Below are 18,823 nucleotides of genomic sequence, written 5' to 3' on the forward strand. Positions count from 1 at the left end.
TGCTGGGCTTGGGCAGCCAATGCGGCCAGAAGTGGAGGGCCATCTGTGTCCTCATCCCTGCCATCCGCTCGAGGACTCAGAGGCTGCTGAGACTAAGGGAGTGGTCAGAGTCCCCCAGTGAGGGAGAGGTGGGGGGGGCTCCACATTCAGGCCCTACCAGCTGTGAGCTGAGCCTTCCCCTGCACCCAGGCCGGGCACCGTGCCCGGCACTAAGGCGGTCACATTAGTGCTGCCTTGGCTGCTATGGAAAGGATCATAGGCTGCATGGCTTAAACAACAGACATTTATCCCTCACAGTTCTTGGGGCTGCAGTCTAAGATCGAGGTGCCAGCGTGGCCGGGTTCTGGTGAGGGCCTCTTCCTGGTTGCCATCTTCCTGTGTGTCCTCCTCACAAGAGGCCGAGGGAGCTCTCTGAGGTCTTTACAAGGGCACTGATCCCAATCTTGAAGGCCACACCCTTCTGACCTAATCACTTCCTCAAGGCCCCACCTCCTAAGTGATGACTTGGAATCCGGATGTCAGCCATTTGTAGGGACACAGAGATTCAATCCATGGCATCACTCATGCCAAGGGGGACTTAGGAGGTACCATCAGCTGTTTGACTGTTGTACCCTGACTGCACTTTTTAAAAAAAATTTTAGTGTCAATTTTCCTTTTTTTTTTGAGGCAAAGTCTCACTCTGTCATGCAGGCTGGAGTTAAGTGGCACAATCACAGCTCACTGCAGCCTTGACCCCCCAGGCTCAAGCAATTCTCCCGCCTCAGCCTCCCAAGTAGATGGGACCCCAGGTACACACCACCACACACAGCTAATTTTTGGTAGAGACAGGGTCTCACTGTGTTGCCCAGGCTGTTCTCAAACTCCTGACCTCAAGTAATCCTCCCACCTCGGCCTCCCAAAATATGAGGTGAACCCCTGCACCTGGCCTGTTCACACCCCTGTTCACTGGGCCCCCTTGTATGGGCCGATCCCTAGAAGGGCCTCACGTGTGGGAAGCTTTCCCTCACTCCCCTGCCTTTGGGGATGTTTGTGATCTAATATGAATTTCCACCCTGGCATGTGGGAAAGTCTTCAGGAGTCTTAACGGAGTGCTTTAATGGAGGTGCTGATGTTAGGGGTGGGGCTGGATTGCCTCTCCCCACGCCACCCAGACACCCCGCATGAGTCAGGCCGACTCCAGTTCCAGAGAGTGCCAGACACGCCACCCAGCTGACCCTTCTTGGGGAGGCGGAGGAGGGGCTAACATCACTCCTGGGGCCCAGGATGGGCATTTGGGGGCTTTGCGGAGTGAATGAGTATACTAACCACATTCACAAATCCCACTGCCTGGGGCAGTGTACTAACCACAAATCCCACTGCCTGGGGCGTCTCTTCCAGGGAGAGAGACAGGTGATAAATAAAATAAGAAAAGTATGGACCGTGATAGATGATGATCACCGTGCGGAGGACAGTCACTAGAGCAAGTTGCAAGGGCTGGGGACACATTTTAAATAGGCGGGCCAGGCCGTGTCAATGCGGGATCGGGCAGATGGAACAGGTGTCTGCTGTATTTGGGATAAAGGCTGGGTTGGGGGGGCGTGTACACCATTATTGGGCTTGCTAATTGGGTCCCCCAAAAAGGCCTCTCCACAGGGGCACAGGAACTGAGTGGGCCTGCTGCGCTCCTCCAGCCTCCCTCCCCAAATGAGACACCTCAGTGGTGAGTGGAGGCCAGGAGGGGTAACCTGGAAAAGTCCCTCCATATGGGGATGAGAGGATGGGGGGACGGCCCCTCCCAGGAGAAGGCAGTCCAGGTGGAGGGCACAGCATGGCACAGGCTCAGAAGCAGGAAAGGGCAGGAGTGTCAGATAGGAAGGTTGGTGATGCCAGAGCCCCAGGGGCCAGAGGAGAGAACGAGGTGGCCCTGGGGAGGAGGCTGGGTCCCAGAGGAGGCTTCCTTCCCCGATTGCAGCAGACAAAGGTCTCAAAAAGCTTACTGATTGCTGCGGTGGATGGGTGGTGGGGACAGCAGTAAGGATGCTGGACAGTTATCTAGGGAGGGGTCACAGGGAAGGGAGATCAGAGGCTTCAGGAAGACAGTGGGGGGGGGCCTTGGTGGAGGATGGGGGTAGCAGGAAGGTGGGGGATAGGTGCCTGGGAGATGGGGAAGGGGAGTGACTGAAGGATGGGATGACTAGGGGTTGGGGGTAGAGAAGGCTGGACAGCAGGGAATGGAAGGTGCAGGGTAGGTGCTGGAAGGGCCATCACTGGATGGGGTTGCTGGGGAGAGCAGGTGCAGGTGGGATGGGGTAGCTGGTGAGGTCAGCTGTGGACATCCAGGTGGAGGCATCAAGAAAGAAGCTATATGCATGGGTCTCAGGTTCCAGAAGAGGTCAGTGGATTTGGGTTTAGATTTGGGGGTCATCACTTTTGGTTGATGAAGGATGACTAAAGAAGCTGGGGGTGTTCAGGAGCTCCCATTTCAGGAGCTGGGAGTAAGAGAAGCTTTGGGGACCCCAAGAACCAGCCATCTTCAGGTCGCTGAAAGGTTTTCCCAGGACCAGTGTGATTTGTGAGGGTCCAAGAGGAGAAAGCCAGAACTGGGGGTAGGGAGGGGAACTCAGCACAGTCTGAGAGATGGAAAGACACTGCTGCCTCAGCAGGTCATGAACACCCCAGTCCAGGTGTGTGAGCTGACACTTACAAGTCCCATCCTTCTGGCCTTGCAGATCCAGAACTCAACAGAGACCCCATCTGCATACGACCTGCTTATCCTGACCACAATCCCAGGCCTCAGTTACCGGCACTATAGCATCAGACCTGCTGCAGGGGCCCAGGAGGGCACCCAGGAGCCAGCTGCCACTGTGGCCAGCACCCTTCAATTTGGCCGCAGGCTGAGGAGGCGCACCAGCCATGCGGGCAGGCGCTTGGTGCCTGTGGCAAACGACTGCTACATTGTGCTGCTCGACAAGGATACCAACCTGATGCACAGCATCTGGGAGAGGTAAGGTGCAGCCATTGCTGTCTATGAGGCACAGGCATGCCTGGAGCCTGGGAGTGTCAGGCCCCTACCTGGATTCTCCATTTGCTCACTTGCCTCAGGGAAGGACAGATGGTGGTGAAGCCCCTTCCTGCTATTATGATCTTTAATTCTAGAAGTATGAGCCTGGGCCAATGCAGGAAAGGCTCTCTTACACTTTTCCATTCCAGGGCTGTTGATCCATAGAAAAAAATGAGCATTGAGGTACTCACTCTGGGAAAAAAAAAATTATTGTTATCCACTTTGTTTTTTATTTAGAGAAACATAAAATCTCTATTCAGTAAATAGTGATACTGTCTTTAAAACAGGAAGAGACTTTCAAAATCATCTAGTCCCACCCACCCACCTGTCTACCCACCTCCTTATCTACCCACCCAGCCATCTAGCCATCTAGCCATCCACCCAATTATCCACCCACTCATCCATCCACTTACCTATCCGTCTGCCTACCCACCCATTCATCATTCATCCATCTACCCACCCACCTATGTACCTACCGATTTATCCGTCCCTCCACTCACCCAACCAACCATTCATTCATTCATTCATTCAGCAGCTATTTGTGGACATCAGAGCGGGCAGCTGACCTCCCAGGAAAGGCATCGTGGCTGGTTTGTTTTTCCTCAGGCCACATCGGTGCAGTCCTCATCAGGCCTAGCTGCCTCTGCCAGAACACCCACATTGTCTCCTGATGTGACCTCCTAACCTAGAGGAGTACATGGCAGAAAGTTAGGGGACAGGAAATGGGAGGCGGAGACAGAAGAAGAGGAGGGAGAGAGGAAGGGAGAGGGTATTCATGCTGAGATGGGTGTCAGGGAAGAGCTCAAGGTCACTGCCAGCAGTTCTCCACCCACAGAGCTCCAGGACTTCTCTTGAAATGGGGCCCCAGTCAAGTCTGTCCTCATGTTCCCCCAGTGGCTCCTGAGGGAGACGGGGGCAGGTGCAGGAGCGACAGCAGCCAGTGTGGGTGGCTGGCAAGGGGGGACTTGGGCAGAGGAGCTGCAGAAATGGGGGAAACCACAGCATAGTCTCAGCCTGCCAGGTTAGGCCAGGAGGGGCAGTGTGTGCCCTGCCCCTTCCTCACTCAGGCCCCTGCCCCAGCTGTAAATGCCCCTTAGGGCAGCCCATGGACGCCACATGCCTAAGCCAAGGTCCCCCTGTCATTTCCAGTGCTGGAGCTCAGGCCACCCTGTCCTGTTTGTGGCCCTGTGTCTCTCCTCCTTTTGAACTCCAGTGAGGACAAAGGAGTTCTTATTAGGCTCCCAAAACCCCAGCAGGGGTTAGCCTTGCAAAACACGTGCCTGCCACCTGGGCAGAAAGGAGCTGTTGGAATTCAGAGCGGGGGCCATCTAGAGACAACACCTAGGGCCACGTCTCAGACCTTGAAGGGCATGGGTGGGGTGCCCCGGACCTGGAGGCGGTTGTTCCATAGGAAGGAGACCGCCTGTGCAGAGGCCTGGGGTGGGAAGCCAGGTGTGCAGACACCAGCCCTGGGGGAAGTTTGGATTGAGGGGAGCACTTTTCTTCCTTACGTAACAGCTTGACAGATGTACCTCACGTACCACACAATCCACCCATCTCAAGTGGGCGAGTCAGTGGTTTCTGGTGTGTTCACAGAGTTGTGGAGCCGTCGCCACAGTCAATTTCAGAACATTTCCATTACTCCAGAAAGAAACCTCATGCCATTTAGCAACCACTCCCCATCTTCCGCTCCCCCATGGGCCCTGGCCATCCTAGTCTATTTCTGTCTGTATGGATGTGCCTGTTCATACGAGATGTGGTCCTTTTGCAACTCACTTCTTTCACTTTGCATATTTTTTTCTTTTTTTCTTTTTTTTTTTTGGAGAGAGTCTCACTCTGTCATCTAGGCGGGAGTGCAGTTGCACAATCATGGTTCACTGAAGCCTCAACCTCCTCCAGAGCTCAAGTGATCCTCCCACCTCAGCCTCCTGAGTAGCAGGGACTACATGTGCGTACCACCACACCCAGCTAATTCTTGTATGTTTTGTAGAGACGGTGTTTCTTCATGTTGCCCAGGCCAATCTTAAACTCCTGAGCTCAAGGGATCGCCTGCCTCGGCCTCTCAAAGTGCCGGGATTACAGGTGTGAGCCACCATGCCCAGCCCACTTAGCATGTTTTCAAGGTTCATCGGTACCGAAGCATGTGTCAGTACCTCATCCCTTTTCATGGCTGAATACTATTCCACCACATGTAGGTACCACATTTTGTTTTCCATTCTTTAGTTAATGGACATTGGGGTTGTTTCTACTTGTTAGCTGCTCTGAGCATTCATGTACAACTTTTTGTGTGGACATACATTTTTGTTTCTCCTGGGTACCTAGCCAGGAGTAGAATTACTCGGTCATAAGCTAACTATGTTTAACTCTTTGAGGAACTGCCAGAGCGTTTTCCAAAGCGGCTGCACCATTTTCTGTTCCTCCCAGCAGCGGATGAGGGTTCCGATTTCTTCACATCCTCGCCTACACTTGTTATTTTCTGTCTTTTCAATTATAGCCGTTCTCGTGGGCGAGAAGTGGCATCTCATGGTGGCTTTGATTTGCATTTCCCTGCTAACTAATGATGGTGAGCTTCTCTTCATGTTCTTACTGGCCACTGACATGTCTGCTGTGGTTAAATGTGTCTTCAGATCCTTTGCTTTTTTTAAATTGGCTTGTCTTTTATTATTGAGTTGTAAGAGTTCTTTATGTATTCTAGCTACAAGTCCCTTGTCGGATTTGTGATTTGCAAATCCCTCCTCCCATTCTGTAGCTTGTCTTTTTACTCTTTTGATGGCCCCAGGGGAGTTTTTTAAAAGGATGCTAGAGGCAAGGGGTCCAGGGCCAGAGCCCCAATTCTTCTCTTTCTCCTCTTCCACAGGCACTCAGTAGAGCCCTCCTCGACCTGCCTCCCTCTCCTTCCCCACCCTGACCACGTTCCCACGGAGAAGTGGGTGCGGAGGCCATCCACCTCATTGTCCACCCACAGCCAGGCCAGACTCAAATACAAATACGTCACTTGTGCACTTGCTTCAGCCAACCATTGCATTTTACAACTAAAATACTTGGACTGGGTGCAATGGCTCATGCCTGTAATTCAGCACCTTGGGAGGCCAAGTCAGGTGGATCCCCTGAGGTCATGAGTTTGAGACCAGCCCGACTAACATGGTGAAATCCTGTCTCCACTGAAAATACAAAAATTATCCGGGTGTGGTGGCACGTGCCTGTAATCCCAGCTACTCAGGAGGCTGAGGCAGGAGCATCGCTTGAATCCGGGTGGTGGAACTTGCAGTGAGCTGAAATCATGCCATTGCACTCCAACCTGGGTGATAGAGTGAGACATGGTCTCAAAAAATAAAATAAAAAATACTTGACCCCCCCCTACTCTTTTCCCGTCCTCTGTGCTAACACAAACATCCTAACGGAAGGGAGGGAGCACGGAATTGGGAGTCGGGCTGAACTGGAGTCCTGGCTTGTACACAACCTAGATTTGTCATCTCAGGTGCATGATGTCTCACCTTCCAGCCTGGAGGTCCTCAGGAATGGGAGGGGTTCATAGTCCCTGCCCGTGGGGGTTGGGAGAATTTAAAGAGGTGAAGTCAGTGAAGGCCCTCGCCTGTAACATGGGGTTTATACACACTGGTGTCCTGCTGGACAGCTCCAGGTCAGCGTGACCGAAGCCCATTTCTGCACTGATTTCACTTGCAGACCACAGACCTCTGGGGGTGCCCTGTGCTGACAGCTCACGGCCCCTGTCTGCAGGCTCTGTCCCACTCCTCCTTTGTGACCTGCCCTGGGACAAGATGGAGTCTCAGGCCACGCTGGCTGTGGGTGGGGTCTTAGGGCTTCTAGATGAGCCGGGTCTCGTGGCCTCGTGAGTGCTACGCAGGCCACTCAGATGGCATCTGGAGAGAGGGGCTTGCCAGCCTGTGTCTGTGAGAGCTTGTGCAGGGCAAGAATGATTGATGTCCTCTCTCTCCTGCCTCTGCAGACAGGGCAACCGAACAGTGCGCATGACCCAGGAGTTCCTGGAGTACCACGTCAACGGTGATGTGAAACAGGGCCCCATTTCCGATAACTACCTGTTCACACCGGGCAAGGCCGCGGTGCCCGCGTGGGAAGCTGTGGGAATGGAGCTCGTGGTGGGACAGCTTGTGACTGAGATCCGGCAGTACTTCTACAGGTGCCTCCCCTTGGGGTGACCCCACAGCCTGGCATGGTCAGCACACGCGGGCAGGCAGCTGAGTGAGGGTCCATCTTTGCTCGGAACCCCAGCGTCTGGGGTGTGCTTGACATGGGGTTTGATGAAGATATGAATTGCTCTGGTGTCTGCGTGCTGGCTGTGTTTACATGTGCTGTGTCTCACTGGTCAGGAGCTAAGTTCAGAGCTGGGAGAGAGACCCACAGACCCTGTGGCCACAGAGCACCTGTTCTTCCACAATCAGAGCAGATGTAAGGCAGGCCCAGCATGGCAGACCTGTGGTGTCAGGGAACCAGGCTGCTCCCAGCTGCTCGGGGTCCTGGGTGGTGCCATTGTCCACATGGCCCAAGAAGGCTCCCTGCCTGCTGGCCCTACCTTGCCCTGCCCACCCTACCCATGTGAAGGAAGGGAAGGAAAAAGGAAGCATCTAGAAGGTTCCTGGAGCTTTACTTACTGATGGGCTCGTCTCCTGCAGGAACATGACGGCCCGGGATTACACATATGCGATCCGCTCCCGGCTCATCCACGTGCCGCAGGACTATGACGGGGAGCTGCTCTGCCACCGCATAGAGCAGGAGTACCGGGCCGGCCCCCTGGAGCTTAACCGCGAGGCTGTCCTGAGGACCAGCACCGACATCAACAGCCAGCAGGTCATCTACTCGGACAACAACGGCTACCAGATGCAGCGGAGGCCGTACCTTCCCTATGTGAATAACAGCGTTGCCCGGGTATGCCCTGCGATGCCCACAAGCCGCGCTCCCGTGGGCGCCTTTCCTGGACCCGCCAAGCGTGAACTTGTAGAGTAGATGCCTCCAGTGAGAATTCTTTTGTTTTTTGGGGTTTTTTTTTTTTTGTTTCTGTTATTGATGGAATCTCGCTCTGGCCCCCAGGCTGGAGTGCAATGGAGCAGTCTCAGCCCACTGCAACCTCTGCCTCCTGGGTTCAAGCAATTCTCTTCCCTCAGCCTCCTGAGGAGCTGGGATTACAGGCACATGCCGCCATGCCCAGCTAATTTTTGCATTGTTAGTAAAGACGGGGTTTCACCACATTGGCCAGGCTGGTCTCGAACTCCTGACCTCAGATGATCTGCCTGCCTCTGCCTCCCTAAGTGCTGGGATTACAGGCATGATGCGCTGCACCTGGCCTCCAGCGAGAATTCTTTTGAAGCCTGCTGTTCAGGGCTTGAGAGTGCAGGCTGTGAGTGACTGCTGTCTGAATTCTGGTGCAACCACAAACGAGAATGGTTTGTGCCTCAGTTTCCTTTCTCATGCTGAGGATTCATGGGGTGACCATGGCAAATACTTGGCCAGGGCCTGCACCTACATCAGCTGGGCCGTATGCTCGGAAGCCACAGAGCTGGTGTCCCAACCCCAATCTGTCTCCAAAGTCAGGGTCCCGGCCCCATGCGGCTGCCATGCCTATGGGGAGCACTAGCTGGGGTGGCCAGAGGGCGATGCCTGACCTACCTTGCCCTCCACCCCAATCACCCCCTTGGGGATGTTTCTGTCTGCAGAATTACTACCCCATGGTTCAGTCGGCCTTCATGGAGGATGATGAAAGCAGGCTCGTGCTGCTGTCGGAGCGGGCTCATGGCATCTCCAGCCAAGGGAATGGGCAGGTGGAGGTAGGAGGCATGGTCTTCCACTGCAGCCCCTCACGGCCCCAATACACCTGCCCAGGTGCAGGCCACGCCCCTCGGACACCTCCTTCCCGCAGGTCATGCTCCACCGGCGGCTGTGGAACAACTTCGACTGGGACCTGGGCTACAACCTGACACTGAACGACACCTCCATTGTCCACCCAGTGCTGTGGCTTCTGCTGGGACCCTGGCCCCTCACCGCGGCTCTGCGCCAGAGGAGTGCATTGGCACTGCAGCACAGGCCCGTAGTGCTATTCGGAGAGCTGCCCGGTAAAGGGGTGCCCCTCCAGAGTCCACGTCGTCACTGCCCCAGCACCAGCCTGGTAGGGCGGGCCTTGCAAGGGGCTTGTGGGGCAGGAAGGGACCTCAGGGACCTCTAGCCCAAGCCCCTCATTTAACAGATGGGCAAATCGAGGGCAAACAGAGGCTCACTTAACATCATACAACTAGTAGGTAGGTACAGAACTGGGGCTCACCCCTCCCACTATATGCCTCTTCCCTGGGTCCTCTCCATTTTCTTCTCTGATGAATCTTTTCCTTTCTTAATATGATATTATGTCACTACGTTACTTTAGGTCTGGAGGCTCAGCATTTAAGAGACTGGTTTGTTAGCTGGGTGTCTTGGCGTATGCCTGTAATCCCAGCTACCCCAGAGGCTGAGGCAGGAGAATCGCTTGAACCTGGGAGGCAGAGGTTGCAGGGAGCCAGGATCGCACCATTGCACTCCAGCCTGGGTGACAAGAGCGAGACTCTGTCTCAAAAATAAAGACGAGTTTGGTCTGAATCTAGGTGTGCTGGCACCAGGTGGGGTGTTTCTAGTCTAATCTGAAGGACTTCATTCTGTACCTCCACTGAGGCTGCTGTAGGTCAACAACCTTGTCATTCTGTGTCTCTGTTGAAGTAGCAGAACATGAGAAATATTAACGATGGTTACAGTTAAAGATGGTATTTTGGAGCGGCCTTTAAAAACTCCAAGACCTAGATACAGTTTGGTGCCACTCTCACTAATCCTTAAACTCTTTCCTTTTTCTACCCACCTGCGGAGGTTTTGATTGGCATGTGCTTTTATGGTTCTCCCTGCTTTGGGTTTAGAGCCAGAACCTTTCCAGGGCAGTAGCAAGCAGGCAGGCTGTCACTCACCCGTGCAGCCAGCATATACTGAGCAGTGGCAGTATGCCTGTGCCGTACGCCAGAGAGGCAGAAAGCAGCCACTGGCCCCAGAGAGTTTCCATGGGCTGCTAGACAGGGAGGCATGCTCGCCTAGAGCCAGGATCCAGGGTTGAGAGGGAGCCGTGCTATAGAGCGCCTGGTGTTTCGTGGGTGAGGAGGAGCATGAGACCACAAGCTGGGAGGAGGTCAGATATTGTAAGAAGATGGTAGCTCCAGCTGAACATCTAGACTTGGAAGGAGTGAGGGCCGAGGTGCCTTCTGAGCAGAGAGACGAGTAGATGACAGAACGGGTGGAACTGGCATCCCAGACCTTGAGTAGAAAACGGGGCTCTGGCCGACGCAGTGGCTCACGCCTGTAATCCTAGCACTTTAGGAGGCCGAGGCGGGAGGATCACTTAAGCCCACGAGTTTAAGACCAGCCTGTGAGATCCTGTCTTTATGAAAAAAAATGTAAAAATTGGCCAGGGTGGTGGCATGTACCTGTAGTCCCAGCTATTTGGGAGGCTGAGGTGGGAGGATAGCTTTAACTCAGGAGTCTGAGACTGCAGGGAGCTGTGACGGCACCACTGCACTCCAGCCTGTGTCACGCAGCAAGTCCCTATCTCAAAAAAAAAAGAGAAAGGGAGGGAGGGAGGGAAAAGAGAGAAAGAACAAAAGAGAGAGAGAGAGAGGGAGGGAGGGAGGGAGAGAGGGAGGGAGGAAAAGAGGGAAGGAAGGGAGGGAAGGAGGAGGGAGGGCAGGCAGGCAGGCTCTGCACCAACGTATCTAGAATAAGCTTTGTGCCCTCTGGGCTTTCTTTTCCTGGTCTGTAGTTCGAAATGGCTAGGCTGAGGAGAGTCAGGGTCCTCCCAGGTCCTCCCAGGTCCTCCCAGCTCTAAAGTCTATGGTCTGAGAAAAGGCAGGGAAGCTGAAGCCCAGGGCACTGGGAACACAGGCACTTCGGGCTGGTGTGCGGTAGGCTGCCCACAAGGATGTGTGGGAAGTGACTGGCAGGGCAGAGACACGTAATGTGCAGAGCTGTGAGTGCCAGGAGGAAGAGTTGAGCCCCAAACCCTATCCTCACTCTGTCCATCTGCCTTGCAGGGACTGCCTCTAAGCCCCCAGGACCTCAGCAGCAAGAGGCCGTGACCCTGCCCCCAAATCTTCACCTGCAGATCCTGAGCCTCCCCGGCTGGCGCTACAGCTCCAACCACACGGAACACACGCAGAATCTCCGGAAAGGTGAGGTTCTACCAGCCAGGGTTTAGGAAACACCTGTGTTAACCAGGCCGTCTCTCCGGGACCTTGAACTCAGAGCTTTCCTTTGAGCCCTGGTCTTCCCATCTGTAAAACAGGAGCAATGGCAATGATCCTTTCTGAGTGGGAGAGTCAGGGACAGGACAGGAGATCACATACATCACGTGCTAAATGACAGCATTGTATCAGTCAGGGTGGCTGGTGTATGCTGCAGTAACAAAGAGCCCCAAATGCCCACAGCCTTAACAGTATACATTCATTTCTCCCCCATGCTGTGCATCCAGTGGTGTTAGCAGGAAGGGTTTTCTTGCTGTGGCCACCAGGCCCCCCGCTGATGGAGGCTGTATTGTAGCATGCGCTTCCTCACTCACCAAGGCAGGAAAAAGCCTCTGCCAGAAGGTACTGCATCACTTCAGCTCATTTTGCATTGGCCACAGAAGCCACGCAACCTCCCCTGACTTCAAAGGAGGCAGGGAAGGAGACCCTGGAGTATACGAGGACATACGCCATCATGCCTACAACAGTGGACAAGGATGGAGGCACTGCAGCTGGTCTCATGGTGGGCAGCCTTAGAGTCGGCTAGACCTGGGTGCAAATCCTCGCTCTGCTGTGCACCAGACGTGTGCCTCAGGCCCCTCTCTGAGCCTTGGTTGCCTTGTCGAGTGGGGGCTGCATCAGCCGTCTCACAGGGAGTGTATTAGTCTGTTCTCATGCTGCTAATAAAGACATCCCCGAGTCTGGGTAATGTATGAAGAAAAAAGGTTTAATGGACTCAGTTCCACATGGCTGGGGGTCGCCTCACAACCATGGTGGAAGGCAAATGAGGAGCAAAGGCACGTCTTACATGGCGGCAGGCAAGAGAGCATGTACAGGGGAACTGCCCTTTACTAAATCATCAGATCTCATATTCACTGTCAGGAGAACAGCACAAAGCCCCACCCCATGATTCAGTTACCTCCTAATTGTCCCTCCCACAACACATGGACATTATGAGAGCTATACTTCAAGATGAGATTTGGGTGGGGACACAGCCAAATCATATCAGGGAGGTTAAAAATAGGAAATGGAGCCGAGTGTGTAAAGCACTGGTTATGGACTATGGGCATGGGGTTGGTTGATGAGAGCCTTCACTGTCACCTTCCTCTGTCCCTAAAGGCCATCAAGGGGAAGCACAGGCTGACCTCTGCCGTGTCCTGCTGCGGCTCTACCACCTGTATGAAGTGGACGAGGACCCGGTCCTGTCACAGCCAGTGACGGTGAATCTGGAGGTGAACTTCCCCACCCCCACTTCACCTTCAGAGCCAAGGAAGCAAACCCTAGATGATGCCCCAAGAAACTGCCTTGACAAAGAGACCCACCAGGGCACCCTCCCAAATGGACGCTGGTATGGGCCCCGCCCCTCCCTTCTTCAGTCTTCTGGGTTTGTCAGGTATTGCAACTGGCCTGTATTTTAAGGGTTTTTTGTGTGAGAGAGACAGGATCTCACTCTCTTGCCCAGTCTGGAGTGCAGCGGCACAAGCTCAGCTCACTGCAACCCCTGTCTCCTGGGCTCAAGTGATCCTCCCACCTCAACCTCCCAAGTAGCCAGGACCACAGAGATGCACCACCATGCCCAGCTAATATTTCTATTTTTAGTAGAGACAGAGTCTTGCTGTGTTGCCCAGGCTGGTCTCGAACTCCTGAGCTCAAGCAATCTGCCTGCCTCAGCCTCCTAAAGTGCTGGGATTACAGAGGTGAGTGGCCTATTTTTTATTCATTTCATATTTATTCTTGTAGTAAAACTTTTAAAACAGCACAGCCGTCATCTGTATCATCAGAAAACAAGACAGATTCTCTGTGGAGTCGCTTTGAAAGGTGACTTAGACAATCCGGGGTCCACACCCAGGTCCGTCTACAGGGGCATCTCAGGCACCCCATGCCTCTAGGCCTCAGTTTCCCCTCCCCTATAAAATGGGGAGAGGTGAGAGTTCTTTGCCCAGAAGGCCACTAAGAGGCCCTGGCACCATGGGGCCTTGTGCAGTGTTGGGGCCCCCAGGCCTGGTGGCCTTTCCGGTTCCCTCTTGGCTGATGTTGCCCTCTGAGCCCCACTGTCAGGTGAGGCGTCCGCCACCCGGCCTGCGCATGCTCCCTCCCAGCAGGTGGGACCTGAGCCGCCTCCTTTCTTCCCCAGCTTGTGTCCCTTCTATTCCATTTACTCTCATGGAGAATCACTGTGAATCTCTGTGTTTCTTGCTTGGCCTCGTTTGACATCTGAGTCTTCAGGGGACACAGAGAAACGCTGTCCCCTCTCACCGCTATGCGTTCCTGGGCCCCCCCACCTCCTCTTTCATGGTCCTCACCACGGAGGAGCGGCTGTCCCTTTCCTCACAGTCCCTGGCCTGCCTGAGAGCAGGTCCAGGCCATTGAGGGGGGTTCCAGTGCCCAGCGCAGGGCCAGCCTGCCCTGGGGAGCAAGGAGGCCAGTGTGGGACCTGGAAGCTGGTCATCTTAGGCTCCTGGGTTTCACAGATGGAAGCAGCAAGGCCCTGAGAGGGATGGACGTCATGGCCCCCTTCCCATGTGGACCGTGGCAGGGCGGGAAGAGTGTGGACAGTTAGGAGTGTAGTTGGTTCCTAACACGGGTTTGGAACGGGGACAGAGTGTTTTCTCACCTAACCAGAATGTCCAGGTAGGTCCCAGCACCGTCACTGTGGCCCAGTCACTCATCTTCCCACCGTCACTGGCACACTGGCTCTTTGTCCTTTGCTGGCTGCTTGTTTGCAGTCAAGACATGGCGCAGGCCTCCCTCATGAGCAAATGTCAAGGCATGGATGGGGCTGGGCGGTAGTGGCCAGAAGGGCCTTGCCCAAGAGTGGCTCTCTCTCTATCCATCAGCACATGGTAACTGCTCTAAGAACCGTCCCCACCGCTCCTGCTCCACAGAATTTTCCAGAACCCTAAGGGTCTCCTGCCTCCCCTAGCTGTAAGGGAGGCTGGGGCAATGCCTGTTGGGAAGGGGGGATGGGGTAACTCTGGCTGGCTTCCTCCCTGGACTGGGCATGGGGCCACCTGAGCAATGTGGGGAGAGGAGGACTCCACGTGGGGCTGGCAGTTCAAAATGCCACACCTCCTCGGGCTCGGTCACCTGAAGCACACACCTCCCGCCTCAGTGTTCTCATCCGTAAAGAACAGGGCCAGTCCCATCCTCACAGGTGTGCTGTGAGAAGCAGGTCAGGGAGCTGTGTCAGGTCCCGGGCAGGGCCTGGGCCCCAAGTACAGAGTTCCTGGTGTGTCCGCCCTGCTGCTGTCTTGGTTCTCTGCTCAGATCTGGGACTTGGTGCAGCTCACCCTCCCTCTGCTCCTCTCCCTGCAGGCCGTGCTGCGGGCGCTGGGGTCCGTGGTGGCAGTGGAGGAGCGCTCACTCACAGGTACCTGGGATGTGAGCACGCTGCGCCGCTGGAGCTGGAGGACGGAGTCCGGCCACCGCAGAGGTTTGGGGACACCTGCTTCAGCCCCCACCTAGGATTCCCAGCCAGGCTTGGGAGCTAGTCAGACCTGGTGCACATCCAACCCTCTGCCTGTTCTGGCCTGTGTGACCATGTGGGGCTGCTTTCCCGCTCTTTTTCCTGCAGCCCTCCCACATCTGCCACAGTCGGTTAAGAAAGGCTTTGGGTTAGGGTCCGCCTGCCAGGGCTCCACAGGTGTGTGTGTGCACATGCGCGTATGTACACACAGACCGCACACCTTGCCTGTGCCCTGGGTGAGAGCCCCAGACTTGTGAGGGACCCAGGGGCTTCTGCCCACCTTGGCCCTGCTTACCTCAGCCCATCAGCCAGTCCATGCCTCACACAGCATGCACCACTGCGAGCTCCTGCGCTACAGGCAGCTTCCAGCCTCCAGTCCGTGTCCACACCATGCCCTCTGCCTGGAATGCACAGGTTCCATTTATTGTGGCCAGCAGCTGCTCAAGCTCCCCAGGAGACCTCCCCAGAGTCCCCAGCCAGGCCAGGTGCCTCCTCCGTTCTCCTGGCTCCAGGGGTTTCTTCTGTCCTGTGCAGCTCCTGCTGTCCACTGCACACAGCATGGTGCCTGGTGCATGGTGCACACTCCATTAGTGATGGGAGGAAGGGAGGGAGGGACGGAAGACGATCATTGGTTGGAAAGAAGGATGGAAGATGGATGAGTGATAGATCAGTGAATGGCTCCCTCCCAAGGCTGGAGCCCAAGCCCAGGCCATACATACCTTCAGGGGAGCCTGGTGAGGCAACGGCAGACTCATCATATAGTCCCAGAAACCTCTGGGGCTTTGAGTGTAACACCCAGGGGAAGTGAGGCCACTGGGGCCAGGACCAACCTAGGAATTGTCCTTGGGGTGGGCAGCAATGCAAGGGACCCACAGGAGTCCTGGGAGAAGGGGGTGGCTACAGGCCATTGCCACAGTGGGAGCCACAGCAGACTATAGACAGGTGCAGGTGCAGTGTGGTGAGAGGGAGGCTGGGAGGAGGCATCCAGGGCCACACTGGACAGATCACCTCTGTTCCCCTAGGTGACACCGTCTCTCCCTCGAGGCCACCAGGAGGCCCCATCATCACCATCCACCCAAAGGAAATCCGGACATTCTTCATTCACTTTCAACAGCAGTGAGCCCTGGGCAGGTACCCCTGGCTGTAGGGCTGCCCCCAGGAATTCCATGTAACAGAACAGACCCAGGACATGCAAAAGCAGTGCAGAGGGACAGGACTGGGCAGTCAGCAGCTCATCTGTCAGGCTAATGGCAGCAAATGGTCATATTTGGGGTTTTATCCCTAATTTTCTTAAATAAAAATTACAAGATCCCAGGTTCTTCCCCTCCCACACTCAATCAAGCCAGCCCTCTCCTCTTCTCTCATGTAAAGGATATTTGGCATGCTCATGCATCATTCATTCACAAAAGACAAACTCAGGACGTTCTGCCTAAGGCAGAGCACAAGACCCACAGCAGCGCCAAAACATATCTGCCATCTGGACCCTGCCAGGCTTACCCAGGCTGCCAGTGGTAACTGTGGACCTACTGTGTGCCCTGTGCTTTCATAGGCTCATCTCATACTGGCGACAGTCCTGCAAGGGGCTTGGCTCTGCCACAGGGCAGGAGAGGCAGCTGTAGCACCCAGCCAGAGTTCCAGCCCCAGACACCCACCTATACCCCATCGAGCTCGAGGGCACTGCCCATCGAGCAGGGAAAGCACAGCAGTGGTCCAAGTCCATGAAGAGATGAAACCACACCTCAAGGATGTCCAGTATCAGAACTATTGAGACAAATAAAAGTGTAACCTTCCCAGGTCTATGCCCAAGAGAATTGAAAAACCTCTTTTCACCCTAACCTGTGCTCCCGCGTTCACAGAAGGATTACTCAAAAGTCAAACTGTAGAAGCAACCCAAACGTCCAGCCGCAGACAAATGAAGAAGTGAAATGTGTTCTCTCTGTACAATGGAATATTATTTGGCCATAAAAATGAAGGAAATTCTGACACACGCCACAGCCTGGGTGAACCCTGCAAACATTACGTGAAAGAAGCCAGATACAAAAGACCACATATTGTGTGATTCTGTTTATGTGAAATTATAAGAGAGAAAGCAGATTGGTGGTTGCCAGGGACTGGAGGAAGAGAGAAGAGGCATGACAGCTAACAGGGATGGGGTTTCTTTGGAAGATGGTGAAATCGTTGTGGAATTAACAATGACAGCTTTGCAACTTTGTGAATATACTAGAAACCACTGAACGGTTAACTTTGAAAGATGAATTTTGTGGTCTGTGAATTATATCTCCATTTTAAAACTTTTTTCCCCCAAGGTGGAGTCTTGATCTGTCGCCCAGGCTGGGGTGCAGTGTCATGATCTCAGCTCACTGCAACTTGCGCCTCCCGGGTTTAAGCAGCTCTCCAGCGTCTGCCTCCCAAGTAGCCAGGACTTCAGGTGCGCCATTACATTCAGCTAATTTTTGTATTTTTAGCAGAGACAGGGTTTCACCATGTTGGCCAGGCAGGTTGAACACCAGACCTCAGGTAATCCACCCGCCTCAGCCTCCCACAGTGCTGGGATTACAGGCGTGAGCCATCGTGCCTGGCCAAAACTCTTTTAAAGCATAAACTATGAGATGTAAAGAAATTATACAGTACTCAAGGGCCGAAGAAAAGTACCCAGAAAGGACCAATTTGGAAGGATTCAGACCTCTTTGGAGAAGGTGCAGTTTGGCCACCAGACGGCAGACAGTCGCTGATTTGGCCAGGCAGGAGCTGGGCTGGAGTTGCTGACCAAGCAATAGACCACCCCTGTGGGGTCATGTGACCAGTCACCAGTGACTTGGATGTGCAGTGGGAACTTGGGGCGCAATGGGTGAGGGAGGAGCCCTTTAGAGCACATGGGCTGCATGGTGCTTGGTTTCTATGTCAAGAAGACTGGAAGCTGGACACAGTGGTTCATGCCTGTAATCCCAGCACTTTGGGAGGCTGAAGCAGGCGAGTCATTTGAGGTCAGGAGTTCAAGACCAGGCTGGCCAACATGGTGAAATGCCATCTCTACTAAAAATACAAAGTTAGTTGGGAGTGGTGGCACGCATCTGTAGTCCCAGCTACTTGGAAGGCTATAAGGCAGGAGAATCAATGGCTTGAACCTGGGAGGCAGAGGTTCCGGTGAGCCGAGATTGAGCCACTGCACTCCAGCCTGGGTGACAAGAGCAAGACTGTCTCAAAAAAAAAAAAAAAAAAAACATAAAGAAGACTATGGAGGCCAGGCGTGGTGGCTCATGCCTGAAATCCTAACACTTTGGGAGCCCTAGGTGGGAGGATCACTTGAGCCCAGGTGTTCAAGACCAGCCTAGGCAATATAGTGAGATCCCATCTCTACAAAAACTGTTTTCTTAGATGAGCATGGTGGCATGCACCTGTGGTCCCAGCAACTCTGGGGGCAGAGGTGGGAGAATCACTTGTGCCCAGGAGGTTGAGGCTTCAGTGAGCCATGATCATTCCACTAACTCCAAGCAGGGTGATAGAGCAAGACTTTGTCTCAGAAAAAAATAAGACTATGGAAATGTCATCCCCAGGCCTGCCAGGCTGTAGAAAAATCATGTGCGCTGAAAGTACCATCACCCATGCTGACCATCCCCATTCAGAACAGAAACAGCGGCACAGTCACTTCCTTCTTGCAGGCCCTCCAGCACCCAGCACCCTCAACTGGGAAGAAGGAGAAGAATACAGAGGACAGGGGAAATCCCACCCACAGTAGGCAGATATTGGCTAAAATCTAATATCCATTTGTTGTTTTGTTTGTTATTATTTTATTAGAGACAAGGTCTTGCTCTGTCACCCAGGCAGGAGTGCAGTGGCACTATCATAGCTCACTGTCACCTCTTAACTTTTGGGCTCAAGCAGTCCTCCCATCCCACCCTCCTGAGTAGCTGGGACTACAAGCATGAGTCACCACACCCAACTAATTTTTAAATTTTTTGTGGAAACGCAGTCTCAACTATGTTGCCCAGGCTGGTCTTGAACTCCTGAGCTCAAGCAATTCCTCCCACCTAGGCCTCCCAACGTGCTGCAATGATAGGC

The 18,823-nt window shown here is 54.2% G+C and overlaps 1 protein-coding gene across 4 annotated transcripts in view; it reads left to right on the forward strand.

The window, feature by feature from the left end:
* The window catches only part of MAN2B2 (mannosidase alpha class 2B member 2), a 46,885-nt gene extending 29,871 nt beyond the window's left edge, over positions 1-17,014 (forward strand). For 2 of the 4 annotated variants that reach the window (XM_035294124.3, XM_035294126.3), the window contains exons 11-20: positions 2,709-2,983; positions 7,008-7,199; positions 7,693-7,945; positions 8,731-8,841; positions 8,934-9,126; positions 11,110-11,247; positions 12,418-12,530; positions 14,614-14,731; positions 15,787-15,895; positions 16,314-17,014. In XM_035294124.3, the coding sequence (XP_035150015.3) occupies positions 2,709-2,983; positions 7,008-7,199; positions 7,693-7,945; positions 8,731-8,841; positions 8,934-9,126; positions 11,110-11,247; positions 12,418-12,530; positions 14,614-14,731; positions 15,787-15,884 (1,491 nt within the window). In that variant the 3' untranslated portion in view covers positions 15,885-15,895; positions 16,314-17,014. Of the gene's footprint in view, positions 1-2,708; positions 2,984-7,007; positions 7,200-7,692; positions 7,946-8,730; positions 8,842-8,933; positions 9,127-11,109; positions 11,248-12,417; positions 12,531-14,613; positions 14,732-15,786 lie in introns of all 4 variants that reach the window. The other 2 variants (XM_035294123.3, XM_003732534.6) reach the window with 1 other exon arrangement.
* The last annotated feature ends 1,809 nt before the right edge of the window (positions 17,015-18,823 follow it).

The sequence above is a fragment of the Callithrix jacchus genome, chromosome 3 (assembly GCF_049354715.1).
Source record: "Callithrix jacchus isolate 240 chromosome 3, calJac240_pri, whole genome shotgun sequence".
Lineage (NCBI taxonomy): Eukaryota > Metazoa > Chordata > Mammalia > Primates > Cebidae > Callithrix > Callithrix jacchus.